The sequence below is a fragment of the Rhinoderma darwinii genome, chromosome 2 (assembly GCF_050947455.1).
Source record: "Rhinoderma darwinii isolate aRhiDar2 chromosome 2, aRhiDar2.hap1, whole genome shotgun sequence".
NCBI classification, from domain to species: Eukaryota; Metazoa; Chordata; class Amphibia; order Anura; family Rhinodermatidae; genus Rhinoderma; species Rhinoderma darwinii.
In genome coordinates, this window is record NC_134688.1 from 75,080,740 (window position 1) to 75,098,894 (window position 18,155).

The window sequence follows — 18,155 nt, forward strand, 5'->3', positions numbered from 1 at the left end:
CCCCCTCCCCTAAGCTGGTGTTCAGTAGTCGGCGGTCTCTCCTATGTGCACCCCCACCCCATCCCCTTAGCTGGTGTTCAGTTGCATGGTACAGTGGGTACTTCATCTCAGATTTTATTTTATATCGGCACGCCAGACTAAAAAGGTTGCCTAGCCCTGGTCTACATTTTAAAATAACTTCTACATGAATGCCAGTACCCAAGGATTCCCAGCAGAACATTGCCCAGATCAACACACTGCTTAAATCGGGGCACACGTCATTAATAAATTTGGTGAATTTTCAAACTCCACCTAGCCATACCCCCTCTAGTTTCTAGACACCTTTGAAAAGTGTGTAGTATGATGCAAAAGGTGTCTAAAAGACTTAACAAAGCTGGTGCACGGCCTGTATGCCAGTTCCTTGCTACAATTTAAGCCAGAATTCTGGCGCATTTGCCATAGTAAATTATTCCCCAATGTTCATATGAGAAGGCTGAACCCTAGAGCAAAAGCTCCTGATAGATCCATCTATATTGATGTTTTGTTTTTTTCGTTTTTTTTTTGCAGCTTTTAAAATGCACCGGAAAAAAACCTGTTATACTGAAGTGTATAAGTTTTAGAATCCCAACTGCAGTAAAAAATAAACGTATTCCTCTAATTTTTTTCCCAGCACGGTTGCATTATTTGCCTATAGATTTTAATCCCCAAAATGGAGAAGTTTTGCTTTTTATACTGTACCTCGCAATGGTTTGTCATATCAATAGTTCCTGGCACTAATTCTGTGGGAACTTGATAGGAACACTTCGTTTTAACCTTAAATAACATCACGTGATGCTGGGTACGTCATGCCACGATGGATCTTACAGGTGTTTTTCCTATTTTGCTGTGCTAGTAGTGTAGCGCTCTACTCCACTTGACTCCATGTGTAAGCACCAGATATACACTGTAAGGCACTGTGCTAAATCATGTAAATGAATGTATACATACAAGAAAAGTTTTCTTAGCTGTCCGAAATAAAAAGTGAAAAAAAAAACATGCCGTCTGAGACAATAAGCAGCTCCCTGTATTTTTGACCGGAATGAGATCATTGGTTAGTGGATAATAAATCCACCATGTGTTTTCCTAGAAGCTCTATGTACAGTTCCGAGAGATGTAAACTAATTGGCTTATTTGTTCTTCTTTGTCGCTGGTCTTAGAGCATTCTCTCATTATTCGGACACTATTTTGGTCCGGTAATCTGCCTTCGGGTTTCACCAGCTGAAGACATGTGGCAGCTTAAAGAGTATTTTCTAATGAAAGCGGACTAAGGGGCTTCGAATTTAAATGAAGCATTGTGGCCAAATAATAGCTAGTTTAAAAATGGCCGTTCACAAGAGATGAATGAAGTAGTGTCCGACGAAAACGGCAACATACGAATGTTCTGCCGTGATAAAAATGCTGAATTTATGTCTAGGATATTGGTGTAAATTAACTTAAACCAGCTGGAAAACATTTAACCCCTATGCTCAATGATACATTTCTCATCCCCTGAGTATTACAGATTCTAGCATATTGCGGTAGCCAAATGTCACAGTCCATCCATACGAGCGTTTTACATCTCACAAGTGGGAGCGCTTTTTGTCCATTTTTCCATTAATTAGCACCAGATGGCTGGAAGGTCGATGCCTCAATAATAGTCTAAAATAACAGACGTTTAGAACAAAGAGCAGAGCTGCGCTGCGTGAAATTAAGGAAAATCATCTGCTGGCTTGAAAAGTCACTCAGGAGTGAAATAATATTGTGCATTGTGTACAGGCTCGCAAACCGTCATCTGGAAAGCAGTTATCCAATGAGTATGTAAATCAGAAAGTAACAGAAGTAAATCATACAGTTCATCTTTTCCGTTATGATGTCATATATACAGAATACAGATTCCAACTACACTTACACTGCAAAATAACTTAAAGGAGTTTTCCCATGAGAGACATTTATAAAACATCCACATAAATGTCAGATAGATGCGGGTCCCACCTCTAGGACCCGAAACTATCTCCAGGACGGCGCCCCCTAAACCCCATTCAGCCGCTCTGTGTTGCGGCTAAATGAGGTGAATTCCGACCATGAAAAAGGTTATGTGGTCATGAGTTAGGTAAACAGCATAGCTCGCTGAGCTATGCTGTTTCTGTAAGTCCCATATAACGGAATGGTAGTTACGGAAACAGCTTAGCTCACATGCTACGTTGCTTCCGTAACTGACATTCACTACTATGGGAGTTACAGAAACAGCGTAGCTCAGCGAGCTATGCTGTTTACGTAACTCACGACCATATAACCTTTTTCATGGTCGGAATTCACCTGTGGATATGTCATAAATGTCTCTCATAGGAAAACCCCTTAAAAGGGAACTCGCCACCGGCACAGGCTCCCTAATCTGCCACAAGGACAGGCTCCCTTAAAAGGGTTGTCCACTTAATGTTATTTTTTCTAGAATTAAAAGTTATACAATTTTCTAATATACTTTCTGTATTAAAGGGGTTTTCCACTTGCTAACAACTGATGACCTATCCAGTGGATAGGTCATCAGTATATGATCGGTGCGTGTCTGTTACCCGGACCAAGTGAATAGGAGAAGAGCTGCAGTTCTGCCGAACGGACACTATGCAGTGGTCGGAGCCATCTGCTTCCGGCTGCTTCAACTATTGCATACCGTTCCAAATATCCGACGCACAGAGGCAGCTGGAGTTGCGGATCGGTGCGGGGTCGGGATGTCGGTGGATAGGTCATCATTTTTCAGAAAGTGGACAACCCCTTTAATTTCTCATGGTTTTCAAGATCTCTGCTTGTTGTTATTCAGTAGGGACATTCATTGTTTACTTCCAGTGGAAAATTCTGATCATGTGATGGACACACAGGTGCACGGCTCGTTACACAGGCTACATTTACACTACATTGAAAAACCGCCGTATGATGGGCATTTTTTTTTAGCTGTAGTCACACGGCCGTTTTCAGAACAATGAAGTTCTATGGATGTATTCACATGGCCATTTTTTTAACGGCCCGTGAATATTGGCAGTCAAAAAAGAGGACATGTCCTATTTTTGGCCGTTTTCACGGCCAGACGGCTCCCATAGGAGTCAATGGATCAGCCGGTAAAAACTGATCCTGGCCGAGGACTCCCCGCACTCAGCGCTAGTTTGAGCGCTGAGCCGGGGAAGCCCTTGACATTACGGTCCATATAAGGATAGTGAAGTCAGGGCTTTCAACTATGGAATCCCCGGCAAGAGCATCGCAAGATCTCTGGGCGGGTATTCCAGTCTTGTAGATAGCACTCCCCTGCCTGAAGATAGCGCCACTGTAGCTCTCTGTAGTAGCGGAATCCCCGACGGCCAGACCCTGCTCTGGCAGGGGATTCTGCACCTGGAGAAGCCCCCGGCGTCACTATCCATATATGGATGGTGAAGTCAAGGGGTTACTCCTGGTCCGCTCTGTCAGTGAGCCAGAGGGATTCCGCTCCTACAGTGAGCTACTGTGGTGCTATCTACAGGGGAGATGGGTGGTATCTAAAAGGGGGGTGCTATCTACAAGGGGTGGTGCCATCTACAGGGGGTGTGGCACTATCTACATGGGAACACTGTGGCGCTATCTACATGGGCACTGTGGCACAATCCACTGGGGACACTGTGGCGCTATCTACATGGGCACTGTGGTACTATGTGGGCAATGTGGCACTATCTACAATGGGCATTGTGGCACTATGTGGGCACTGGCCCTATATGTGGGTACTGTGGCACTATCTACAGTGGGACTACATGGGAATTATCTACAGTGGGCACTGTGGCACTATCTATAGGGACATTGCAGCACAATCTACATGGGCACTGTGGTGTTTTCAGGGGGTTTGGATAAAAATAAAAAAACCTGACAAATGAAATCCATTTTTTTTTAACGGCCATTAAAAACGGACAGACGGACTGAACATGGATGAAAATTTGGAGACACACCGATGCAAAATGGCCATGAAAAGCTGACAGTTGATCAGTTTTTAATGGCCATTTTTCTTCACTGTCGTATGAATGTAGCCTTTGTATGTGTATCAGAGATGTGTCTTCTAATTATCCCAGTACCTGTGTGTCCATCACATGACCATGGACAACAACTGTTCCTACCGAATTACAGCAAGCAGAGATCTTGAAAACCATGAAAAATGAATACAGAAAGTATATTGGAAATTGTATTGCTTTTACTTCTACAAAAAAACAACAACATTAATTAGCTGAAATTGGACAACCCCTTTAAGATTCCCTTCTCTACGATACATTTTCAAAGCTGAACTGGTAGGCATATTTGTACCAATTATATAATCCCTACAAATTGCCAATCAGGGGGAAAGCCATGTCCCTTTGTCTTTCGAAGAGGCGAGGGGCATAAATGAGAATCTTTTTGGCAGGACCCAGAGAGGTTGTTTAAGGGCACCACCATGTCCTCTAGTTCAGCATTTTTAGGTCAGTCCTTGCTGCATTTTAGCACCCGTATGATGGACTTAACACCTGGACGCCCTGAGGTTCTACAAAACATAATTTAGATAACATGGGGTTCCATGGTGATCTAAGTTCGGTCCAGTCAGGAAGTCGGTATCTTGCGTCTGTAATACGAATGCTAAGATTCGTCTGTATTACGGTTGTCTGAAACCAGCTTCTTTGATGCCTTATGTACACGATTGTGACAGGTTGCCTTTTTAAAGGCTCTACACTTTGATATAACTGAAAAATAAAGAAACATACTCCATCATTGTAATACTATCTGTTGAAATTTGGTCCCATGTGTTTCTGGGACTGTGGCGGAAGCGGGAGGTCCGTTGTTTACGTAACATGGTATACCTATACCTCCATATGGCAGTATGTATGGACATGGTGCGCTTATGAGTATTAGCTCTATATAATGACCCTTATCTATATGCACTGCCACATGGATGAACATGAAATAAACACCCATCACCATATACTAATACCAAAAACAGGCTCAGGAGGGACGACAATTGTGATTTTTCACATGTATTCTCAGTGCTCGGCTATCAGTCCAATATGTAAAAACGATAAAATTGTTGGTGTTCTTTTATGAGCAATATTAAAAGTCATATTGAATATAAGACTCAGTGGTTTGTAGCCTTCTATAGAACGACATGTCCCGGGATCCCAGTATATTCGTAGAAGCTTCCCCTCCGCTGAATGTAAACACTGTCACCTCTACAGAGAAATAGCAGAGTCCACTCTCATCTCATTGAAAGAGGCAAAACAAACACTTCTTCACAGTCGTAACGTGAATGGAAACTACAACTATATGAAGAGGGACAAAAGTAATATTCAGAATTTCTCTCAAAACTAAAAATAAATAATTATACACTACTGTTCAAAAGTTTAGGGTCACTTAGAAATTTCCTTATTTTTGCAAGAAAAGCACAGTTTTTTTCAATGAAGAGAACATTAAATTAATCATAAATACACTCTATACATTGTTAATGTGCTAAATTACTATTCTAGCTGCAAACGTCTGGTTTTTAATGCAATATCTACATAGGTGTATAGAGGCCCATTTCCAGCAACCATCACTCCAGTGTTCTAATGGTACATTGTGTTTGCTAACTGTGTTGGAAGGCTAATGGATGATTAGAAAACACTTGAAAACCCTTGTGCAATTATGTTAGCACCGCTGTAAACAGTTTTGCTGTTTAGAGGAGCTATAAAACTGATCTTCCTTTGAGCTAGTTGAGAATCTGGAGCATTACATTTGTGGGTTCGATTAAACTCTCAAAATGGCTAGAAAAAGAGAGCTTTCATGTGAAACTCGACAGTCTATTCTTGTTCTTAGAAATTAAGGTTATTCCATGCGAGAAATTGCCAAGAAACTGAAGATTTCCTACAACGGTGTGTACTACTCCCTTCAGAGGACAGCACACACAGGCTCTAACCTGAGTAGAAAGAGAAGTGGCAGGCCCCGCTGCACAACTGAGCAACAAGACAAGTACATTAGAGTCTCTAGTTTGAGAAATAGACGCCTCACAGGTCCTCAACTGGCAGCTTCATTAAATAGTACCCGCAAAACGCCAGTGTCAACGTCTACAGTGAAGAGGCGACTCCGGGATGCTGGCCTTCAGGGCAGAGTGGCAAAGAAAAAGCCATATCTGAGACTGGCTAATAAAAGGAAAAGATTAATATGGGCAAAAGCACACAGACATTGGACAGAGGAAGATTGGAAAAAAGTGTTATGGACAGACGAATCGAAGTTTGAGGTGTTTGGATCACACAGAAGAACATTTGTGAGACGCAGAACAACTGAAAAGATGCTGGAAGAGTGCCTGACGCCATCTGTCAAGCATGGTGGAGGTAATGTGATGGTCTGGGGTTGCTTTGGTGCTGGTAAAGTGGGAGATTTGTACAAGGTAAAAGGGATTTTGAATAAGAAGGCTATCACTCCATTTTGCAACACCAAGTCATACCCTGTGAACAGCGCTATATTGGAGCCAATTTCATCCTACAACAGGACAATGACCCAAAGCACACCTCCAAATTATGCAAGAACTATTTAGGGAAGAAGCAGGCAGCTGGTATTCTATCTGTAATGGAGTGGCCAGCGCAGTCACCAGATCTCAACCCCATAGAGCTGTTGTGGGAGCAGCTTGATGTCATAGAGACATCTGGCTGTCTGTCACCAGTTTATCAAATCCAAAAATTAAACTGTATGTGGACTATAGTTATAAGAGGCAAACACAATGATGGGGGAGGGGAGTCGGCACAACCGCAAATCCTCCTAGGGTACGTTTATTTAGGGATGAGGGCCAGCACATTACCAGGCATTCTTCAGTGCACAGTGAAAACATTGTCACAGCCATGAACATCTTGTAAAGGGAAGAAAGCAAAAATACTTATAACCTAGCGTTCGTTTACACAATTAATGATCATTCAGAGCTGAACAATTCGAGCGCTCTGGACCAATAACTATCTGCTGCTTTCATTTATTTGTCCTCTTTTAGGACAAATCGAAAATCCTTCAGAGACAAACTAATGTTATCAAATTGAGAATTAAAATTTTTCAGCTGGGTGACAACACCGGGCTCAGGGGAGTAACTAGGATTCATAGGGCCCTATAGCAAGGACAAGGATGGGCCCCCCACCACCCTGATAGGTAGTAGTCTAATTTTTCAAAAGAAGGATAACCCACATGAGGCAGAAAACAGAAGGTCACTACTTTTTCTACGCTTAAGGCCAGACTCACACGAACGAATGCAAACTCGAACATGAAAAACGTTCAAGTCCAAGTTGCACCCGTGCGGGTCCCGTTTTCACGGATCCCTCATAGACTTGAGTCTATGGAGGGATCCGTGAAAACGGAAGAAAATAGGACATGTTCTATTCTTCAACGGACCCTTCACACGGTCCGTTGAAACGGACCAATTGAAAAACATGTGTCTGTGTGACGGCCGTTGTTTTAACGCGGACGTATACTACGGTCGTCTGAATTCGGCCTAAAGGAATTTTTTTTCTTGCACTTAATCGGGCCTGTTCATCCTCTGGACCCCAAAGCAGATGCTATGGCTATAGTTACGCCCATGACCGGGCTATGTCGTGGAGAGGATGCTAAACTATATAGTACATTTTGTTATAGTTATTGTTTGTAAGGTTTTATTGTAATGAAATATGTCAGCTATTCTCGTCCACCAGCTCCTGAACCATTGATACAGGCTTTAAGCTCACCATTTTTAGTGTGTTCGTCTGGCGTATGCACGTATACACCCGGATGCATGCAACTGTACGCTATATGGTTAAATATATCTCCCATTGTAAAAAAAAGTACACGTTTCAGGCATGCCCTTGAGTTGTACATAATCGATTGCTCTTTCTAATACAGTTGAAAAAAAAAAGTACTGTATATGCAGGAGGACACTTTTGTAGGACACTCTTTGGTAGGACACTCTTTGGTAGGACACTCTTTGGTAGGACACTCTTTGGTAGGACACTCTTTGGTAGGACACTCTTTGGTAGGACACTCTTTGGTAGGACACTCTTTGGTAGGACACTCTTCGGTAGGACACTCTTTTGGCATATGCCCGATCCATTATAGGCTAAGGATACATTGATCATATAGGTCAGGAAATCCATTTCCATGAGGTGGGAACATAGCCTTACAAGGATAGGTCCAGCAAACGATGTGATATAGTATAACATAGTACATATTGCCTTGTGTTGTTTTACACATATATTAGCCTTTTTCAGTACAAAATATGGAACAATTTGTAGGATTACACTTTGCCGATTCTACACTAAAATATGATTCACAATTTCCTTGAATGTTTTCTGAATTGCTTTCTTTACAAGTAGGAGCGATCTAAAACTTAAAAAGGAGACTAGAACTTGTCCACACGGAATTACTACGTATTTTCCGACCGGAATTGCGGACGGAAAATACACAGCAGAATACGGTAGCAGCAAGGTGGGTGAGATCTAACAAATCTCATCCACACGCTGCATAAAAAAATCCGACTAGGAATTGACCTGAGGTGTGTATTTTTCGTACCGCTGCACGCCAATTCCTGCAGTGGACTGAATTGCTGCGTTTTTCAGAGGAGACGTCACCATCTCCCAGCATTGTGGAAAACGCAGCAAAATATGCCTCATTTTGTGCAGTAAAAACAGCAGGAAATGTTTTTTTCCGCAGGGAAACGTCTGCTACTGTCAATGGAATTGCTGCAGAATTTTTTTGCAGCAATTCCGTTACGTGTGGACAAGCTCTTAGGGTATAAAATGTATTGAGCGTGCAATATTCTAGTAATGGATTCACTTGGAAGTGGTTGGGAATAAAATTCATCACAGTCCTGAAAGCTTAATACTAGATTCCTCCTTGTAAAGGGAGCTATTCTAAAAACACTGGGGGATTGCTAGTTATCCAACTTCCTAATATATCAAAATGTTTAACAAAAGTTAAGTTTTCCTATCTATGGCATATCCTAAGGTTATGGATATGGGACCTCTATCTATAAAAAGCCATACAAGTTTAAAATTGGAGAACCCCTTTAGGCCTTTTTCACACAGTGCAGATTTAAGGCCGATTTTACATGTATTTTTTAAGGCAAATCCAAAAATCGAACCGGAACAGAAGAAATATATCAAGGAAGGCCTTAGGGCATGTTCACACGTGGCAGAATTGCTGTGGAATTCCGCAGCGGACAGTCCGCACTGGAAATCCGCCGCAATTTACTTCACATTTTAGGCAAAGGCGCAAAGGAATCTGCAACGCAGATTATGTGCGGCATTGATGCGGACAGTGTCTGCAGAAATACGCCATGTGTGACCATGCCCTTAAAGTGTCTCCTCTCCTGCATCCAATTCTGGTTCGGGCTTAAAAAAAAAAGCATGCAAAATCTGCATCAAATCTGCACTGTGTGAACAAAGCCTTAAGATGAGTGAAATTAAGTGGGCTATTAGAACAGGTCACCGTTTTTCTTTTTGCTTGTAAAAAACGCCATGAATTTCAAGCATTTTTCAATGCGTTTTTTACAACCATTTTTGTTGGCATTCCATAAGTCCTTTAGAAAAGTTTCATGGAAGAAATTCCTGGAAAAACCCAGCAAAAAAAACACGTTTTTTTTGTGGTGTTTTTTCCTGCAGTTTTTTCCCCCAAAAAATGCTGCAGCCAGATGTTAGCTGAAAGTCTATAGTAAAATATAAAACAAACCACAATGCTTGTTTGTAGTGTTTATCTGGCCTTTTAGTGCATTTTTGGGGTCAGTGTCCCCCCCCCCATATTAAACCAACATGCTCCTGGTATCGCATTCATCTCATAGGCTTCTCTATAAGACAAAAAATAAATGTCTAAAAAATTGTAGTGAATAGAAAAACCACCACCAAAAACGCTTGCAAAAAAACTAAATAAATGCTTGAAGTTCATGACATTTCTTACAACTAAACAATAAGTAGAAAAAAAGTGTGTGAAGAAGGCATAAAAGACACTAAACCAAGAAATGAATGACAAAAAAATAAATAAAACGCCTATTTGTCGCCGTAGACATATAGCAAATTCCTAAAAAACAGAAAATGCTGAGAAGAACTGAGAGGCAAAGGGTAGAGGTTTGGCTTATCAGACACCTCAATAACTGTGGGGCCTCCTCGCCAGATAATGGTCTGACCTGAGGTCTCTGAGAGGAAGGTTGAACAAGATGGGCCCCCTTAACAAGATGTGATATCAGGATATTAAAGAAAAAAAAAACATAATGGTGAGCTGTTTTGGTTGTTTTCTGTTGGTTTTTTTTTGCTTACATTTTTTATCATACTGTCCCTTTAAAACAAAACAGAACATGAAGTTTAATCCTCAACACCGTGTGAGTAGAAACATGCGTTCACAGCATATAACTGATATAGTCGGACGTGTGCTATAACATCTGTCCTGAGGGATAACACATTACTACTCTTCACAATCCCCGCCATGGGAATCCCCAAATACTGTCATCAACAACCAGGGTGGTCCTGTTTCCCCCCTTCCTACTGACTAATGTGTGATAGAAGAAGAATGTAGCAGTGTTTATCCTCACTATATACTATGGTTTATGTCGGATGGTAGCCTTCTATTGGATGCTGGCAGAACATGCCATCCATCACTGCTGCCCGGCGGTCCCTTACCAGTAATTGAGGACATTTCAGTTCAATAACTAAAGAATCCACTTTGTAGTATTTATGGGCTGTGGCGCTGTCTCTCAGCAAGACAACTGTGTAATAATAATAAAACGCGGAATACCTCTGGGCTATGTCAACTAGAAAACATGTCGATATATATTTGTTTATATATATATATATGTTTATAGAGTCGACTGTAGTAACTATTTTACAAAGCAGTTTTTGGGGATTTTAGTGAAAATAAAGGTGACCATATTCCTTAGATAGCTGTCGAACGAACGCTATTCCTCCCCAGTCGAGTGTCCATGAGTACCCCATGGAAAGGGGAATAAGTCACTACCATACACCTCTGGTGGTGGCTTATCTCCCCAGAAAACAAAGTATCGGGCATGTTGTAATCCAACGCGCCCCATCCTTATTTACTGCAACGTCCGTCGTCGGGGGAGAGTTGGGACACCCACATACACATTAGCTGGTCGGCCAGTCCCTCCGAAATCAGCGGGTTTGGCCGACCTGAACACACCCTAATAGCAGGGAGACTGTAATACTGGCGATACACACCAGTTGTCAGCCAAACAAACTCCCCCCCCCCTAACGATCACGCTTAGGATGAATTTTGGACAGATGGCCATCACCCCACTGTGAAATGTAGGGGGGAGAAGAACCAACACCAACAAATGTAAAGATGTGCATTCAAGGCTCAGACTTCATGGTGACTATTGCTTTGTGATGATATAAGTGATGTTGCTGAGCAAAATTGTATAATCCAGGGATCTAGGGGACAACGGAGTCATTGGCTCAAAGTGCGAGTTGAGCTTCATAAACCTTCATGTCATTGAGTACATGAGTCATGGCTGCTTGTTGTCATCTGTTGCACCAAGCAAACCTGAGTAGGTGCCAGGGGCCACTGGGCTAGGGAAGCCAATGGCAATCTAGCTAAACACGTTCATTGCTTGTCAAGTTGAGAGTGGGATAGACGGAGGGGCCCAACTGTGATTTTGTTGCTTAAGGGCCCACATACACCTGAAGCACGCCCAGACAGGTAGCCAAGATCTTTACAAGTAAGGGTATGTTCACACGGAGTAAACGCCCGAAAAGTCTGAGAATTCGGACGCAGAACGCCTCTAAACATCTGCCCATTGATATCGATGAGAAAAACGGCATTCTGTTCCGATGGGATTTGAAAAACGGCCGCATAAAAAAACGGCCGCGAAAAAGAAGTGTAGGTCACTTCATGGGAAGTTTTTGGAGCCGTTTTTCATAGACTCTATTGAAAACAGCTCCAAAAACGGCCGTAAAAAACGCAGCGAAAAACATAGCGAAAAGTGCGGGTTTGATTAAAAAACGACTGAAAATCAGGAGCTGTTGTCCCTTGAAAACAGCTCCGTATTTTCAGACGTTTTCTCATACATCCTTAGGGCACGTCCAGACGTGGCGGAATTGCTGCGGAATTCCGCTGCGGACAGTCCGCACTGGAAATCCGCAGCAGACCGTTTCTCCATTGGTTTCCACACCTTTTTAGTTATCTTCGTGGAGACGCTGCGGACCATAGGCTGCGGTGCGGAATTTGGTGTCCGCAGCATACACTGGCTGTTGCGGACTTGATGCGTACTTGTGGCGGAATTTCTCCATTGACTTCAATGGAGTTGCAAAATTACGCAATGAAATCCGCGGATGTTATGTTTGTTGCGTTACGGATATTTCATCATTCTGGCTGGACCTATGTGTTTCGAGGTCTATAGCCAGACTGAGGTGGAATGTTTTAAAAGAGAGCGGGGTGTGATCTGCACCTCAATCCGCAAAGACTAATCCGCAGCATTTTACTTCAATTTTTAGGCAAAGGCGCAACGGAATCTGCAACGCAGTTTATGATGCGGCATTGATGCGGACAGTGTCTGCAGAAATCAGCCACGTCTGAACATGCCCTAATTGTTTGGGGGAACCGGGGGACTGTGTTGTATACCATAGAAATGGGTCACTATGGCCTTCTCAAGTACATTCTCAAAATCTTTTATGGTGCACATTAAGTTTATAGAATGTCTAATTTTCAGGAGCTCATCGACCTGGCCATAGACATGAGATAAATGACAAGTATCGCCCAGACTCCACCATAAAAACGCCCATCTGGTCAATTTGAAAAGGGCACATTATTTCTAAACCCCCATATATTGTTTGCCAAAAACCTCATGCCTATGGCCAGCTGTTACAAATATTTCCTAGTGTCCATGATAATAAAAATGCTCATAGGTAAATCTGGACTGGAGGTGCAGGATGCTGCCGTTTTGGGGATTTAAAAAACAAGCAGAGCCATCTATATATCCACCGTTCTGTTTTTTACAGGAGGCAGGAAAATGTACAATATTCCATCTACGAATTGGCCAGTAACTTTGTCACTTTAAATGCCACATGACACTAAGGCCAAGATTTACTAAGACTGGCGTTTCATATGCCAATCTTGAAATGAAACCCGCTGGAGTGAGATGCGACAAATTTATTAAAGAGACACACGCCCCTTAATAAATATTTATCAAATCTTGGGCTGCTGTGTGCAACAAAGTAAAATCTTTGCCAGCTGCAAGCTGGCGTAGATTTGCGGTATAATTTACGCCAATTTCTGGAGTTAATTATAGTCAACTTGTTGGGCCACGGATGGCCCGGCCCCTTCTGCTAAGCAATGGCCAATTTAAAAAAAAGTGTTGTGAGCTGCATAAAAGGGTAAAATTGACCAAAAAATTCCACCTTTCATACTGCAGGATCCACTAGATCTGGAGAGCCACAGGTTGCAGACCACTGAGGTGCAATGGGGTCATGATGCTGCAGCTCCCCCGAATAGGAGCAAGGAAAGAGAGGGGGCAAGGAAGGAGGTGACAACTACATCTCTGATCATGGACTGATGCCCACATGTGGTTCTCACTTACTATCCCTAAATGCAGAAATCTGTCGCCTTCATGATACACAATACAAGGTTCATCGGGCTGGGTGACACAATGATGGCCCGCAGAAGAGGTGAACTTTTGGTGGAGGTCTGGTAACTCGTAAGGTGCAATTATATACTATACTGGACACCAACTATAGATAATACACTCTGCATTCACATCTTCAGTCCGTGTACATCTACAAGGAAATATTACCATACTGAGCTCAACGCGTTGGCTGCGGCGGGTAAGAATGCCCTGTGGTTTCCCTAGTGATGCTGCGTTACAGGTGGAGAGGGATTAGTATTACTGACTTCTATTCATTACTCATCATAAACAATACAACAGGGTGATGGGAATAACAACAATATATTATCAAGCATTCGCTGAGCTACACTAAATGCTACTACAGCACGTAAATATTCTAATAGTCAACACTATAATGGATTAGCACCCCAGAAGCTGGCATCAGGACGGGGTACAACTTTCTGATACTTGCCCAGCTCTGATTCTGCATCCACAATAGGATCCCACATCAGAGTCTTACAGGCTAATACAGTGCGACATTATTTTCTGCGGGCAAAAGGGGGCTGTAGCGGGCAGCACATGTCTGAGAACGGCCAAACGTGACAGCTGACACAAATCCGAATTACTTCAATGGTGGCAGATAAGCAGCAGGGGAATACTCCAAAAAGTCAGAAGATCAGTAGATCACGGATTTTAGTAGCAGCGGGCAGCACTGGCATGTAACACCATTCCTGGGCACTGCATGCATTACAATGAGTCTGCTCATTCTTACAAATACTGTATGAGAAAGCCGCAGAACATGGAAATAAGGTCACCATATGTAACACATCATATACAATCTATAATCATCCCAATTACTGTGTGTATCAGATCTATCCATCCATCCGTCTATCTGTCCATCTATCTGTCAATCTATCTGTCAATCTATCTATCTATCTAATATCTATCTAATATCTATCTAATATCTATCTATCATGTACCTATCATCTATTTAGTATATCTATCTCATATCTATCTATCTATCTATCTATCTATCTCTCTCATATCTATCTATCTATCTATCTATCTATCTCTCTCATATCTATCTATCTATCTATCTATCTATCTCTCTCATATCTATCTATCTATCTATCTATCATCTACCTCATATCTATCCATCTATCTATCTATCTATCATCTACCTCATATCTATCCATCTATCTATCTATCTATCATGTACCTATCATCTATTTAGTATATCTATCTCATATCTAGATAACTCTTATACCTATCTCATGTTAATGTTTCTTTCTTTCTATTTATCTGCTAGACCATGTATCTTACTAGTATCAATATATATTCCATCTATCCATCCTCATATCTAGCTAACGCTTATATTCATCTCTGTCTAGTGGATCCGTCCTATATTTATGTTTCTATCTATCTAGATATGTTTTATCTGTTATATCTATCATCTACATCAATATATCTATTTTCTCTGTCTTGCGTACATAGAACTATATACTGTATGGGTATGTTCACACGGCTTATTTTCGGCCGTTTTTCGGGCCATAAACGGCCTCCAAACGTCCGGAAAATCGGAAGCAGAACGCCTCCAAACATCTGCCCATCGATTCCAATGGAAAGAACGGCGTTCTCTTCCGATGGGCCGCGAAAAAGAAGTGCATGTCACTTCTTGAGCCGTTTTTGGAGCCGTTTTTCATTGACTGTAGAAAAACAGCTCCAAAAACGGCTGAAAATCAGGAGCTGTTTTCCCTTGAAAACAGCTTCGTATTTTCAGACATTTTTTGGTAAGCGTGTGAACATACTCTTTGTCTTTATTTAGTCTACACACGTCTAGTTTATTGTGCTCCTGTCCCAATATATATATATATCTATCTGTATTGCTATCCATCCACCTATTTTGTCCTTTGATCTATATATCGATTGCTCTGATCCATCCTTCTGTTTCCAGTGATAATCACATAAACAATAATATTTGTCATCATCATTCACATGAAACCTGTAACTTCTATACAAAACATGTATGTGTAGCTGCCGTCCATGTAACTATCCTTGTGTCTACAACCAGATCAGTAATATACATATTTACAAGAAGTTCAGAATACACATGTAAGGCATGTAAGCACGTCTGATACACACGTGATGTGTTACATGTAAAACTCTGACACATGTGTGCTATGTTACATGTAATAGTCTGATGTGTGCTAATTACATGTAGTTATTTCTGATACATGTGTGCTGCTACATGTATGTTCAAAAAAAATAAACATAAGAGGCAGTACTCCAAAAAATGAAAATAAATCTGGTGTTACATGTAGTTATGCCTGATACATGTGTGCTATTTTACATGTAATAGTCTGGCATGTGTGCTATGTTACATGTAGTTATTTGTGATAAATGTGTGCTATGTTACATGTAGTTATGTGTGATACATGTGTGCCATGTGACATGTAGTTATGTCTGATACATGTGTGCTATGTTACATGTAGTTATGTGTGATACATGTGTGCCATGTGACATGTAGTTATGTCTGATACATGTGTGCTATGTTACATGTAGTTATGTCTGATACATGTGTGCCATGTTACATGTAGTTATGTCTGATACATGTGTGCTATGTTACATGTAGTTATGTCTGATACATGTGTGCTATGTTACATGTAGTTATGTCTGATAAATGTGTGCTATGTTACATGTAGTTATGTCTGATACATGTGTGCCATGTAGTTATGTCTGATACATGTGTGCCATGTAGTTATGTCTGATACATGTGTGCTATGTTACATGTAGTTATGTCTGATACATGTGTACTATGTTACATATAGTTATGTCTGATACATGTGTTCTATGTTACATGTAGTTATGTGTGCTATTCTACATGTAGTTATGTCTGATACATGTGTGCAATCCTAAATGTATTAATGCCTGATACATGTGTACTATGTTACATGCAGTTATGTCTGATACATGTGTGCTATCTTACATGTAGTTATGTCTGATACACATGTGCTATGTTACATGTAGTTATGTCTGATACATGTGTACTATGTTACATGCAGTTATGTCTGATACATGTGTACTATGTTACATGCAGTTATGTCTGATACATGTGTGCTATCTTACATGTAGTTATGTCTGATACATGTGTGCAATCCTAAATGTATTAATGTCTGATACATGTGTGCTATGTTACATGTAGATTCAGTCTGACACGTGTGCTATGTTGCATGCAGTTATGTCTGATACATGTGTGCTATCCTACATGTAGTTATGTCTGACACGTGTGCTATATTAAAAGTAGTTATGTCTCATACATGTGTGCTGTTACATGGAGTTATGTCAGATACGTGTGCTGTGTTGCATGTAGTAGTTTGACACGTGTGCTATGTTACAAGTAGTTATGTCTCATACATGTGTGCTGTTACATGTAGTTATGTGAGATACGTGTGCTGTTACATGTAATAGTTTGACACGTGTGCTATGTTACACGTAAGTTATGTCTGACACATGTGCTATGTTACAAGTAGTTATGTCTCATACATGTGTGCTGTTACATGTAGTTATATCTCATACATGTGTGCTGTATAACATGTGCTATGTTAATAGTCTGATGTTATATGTAATAAAGTCTGATAGATACATAAGTAATATCTTCTATGTGGCAGGTAAGGCTGATCCATAAATGACAGGTAATCATGTATGTGAATCTGATACATATGTGAAATATTACATGTGAGCATATATTTTACATGTCCGGTACTTGTGCGTGCAGCTCCTTCTCAGCGTGGCTGACACCTGACTATATAACTGGGCTGCTCTAGTGTTACCCCACATGTGTATTGGCATGTTCGGGTGTCACATAGCACGTACCCCGCGGTCTCAGCGCCCGAGTCCTCGCAGTCATCTTCTCCGGTCTTCTCCATGTCAGGAATCAGGGAGCCATAGCCCACAGTGATGTGCCGCTGCTGTGTGACTGCACCTCCCCACCCCGGCTGAGCCCCTGGATGTCCCGGCACTCTCCCACCTCTCCCCGGCTCTCTCCGCCTTCTGACCTTCTCTCCTTTCTTCTCCCTCCCGGTCTCTCGTTCTCCTGGATAAAGCCGCCCCTAGCAGTCCACAGCCCCGCCTCCCCCATTCTTTGTATCGGCCAGTAAATGAGCTCGCCCTTCTCCATCCTCTGTCATCAGCAGCAGCTACCACTATATCCCCAGCAGAGGGGTTCTCAGGGCATAACTGTATTAACAGAGGTGTTTGTGGTAAAGTGACCCTGAGAACTTCTGCGTAACTTCTGTGCGCGAGACATCCACAGGACCAGACTGGGAGGCCCCTCATATAGTGATTCCTGGCAGCTTACTCACGGCACGGATCTCTTTACCTGGTACTTGAGTTGTGACCAGAAGGTGCCTATTTTTATTTCGTCGACCCCTTAACCCATTAAGCACATGGCCTAGTTTGTGTAGTTTTTCCTTCTTTCATCCCCTCATTCCAAAAGCTATAGCTATACGATGTAGCCGTACGAGGACTTTTTTTTTGCAGAATGAGTTGTATTTTTTAATGGCACCATTTTGAGGTACATATCATTTATCGAATA

The 18,155-nt window shown here is 41.7% G+C and overlaps 1 protein-coding gene across 3 annotated transcripts in view; it reads right to left on the reverse strand.

The window, feature by feature from the left end:
• Positions 1 to 17,634, reverse strand: part of FAM124A (family with sequence similarity 124 member A) — a 74,746-nt gene extending 57,112 nt beyond the window's left edge. For all 3 annotated transcript variants that reach the window (XM_075850054.1, XM_075850053.1, XM_075850051.1), the window contains exon 1: positions 17,435 to 17,634. In XM_075850054.1, coding sequence (XP_075706169.1) covers positions 17,435 to 17,487 — 53 coding nt within the window. In that variant the 5' untranslated portion in view covers positions 17,488 to 17,634. The remainder of the gene's footprint in view (positions 1 to 17,434) is intronic.
• Between the last annotated feature and the right edge of the window lie 521 nt (positions 17,635 to 18,155).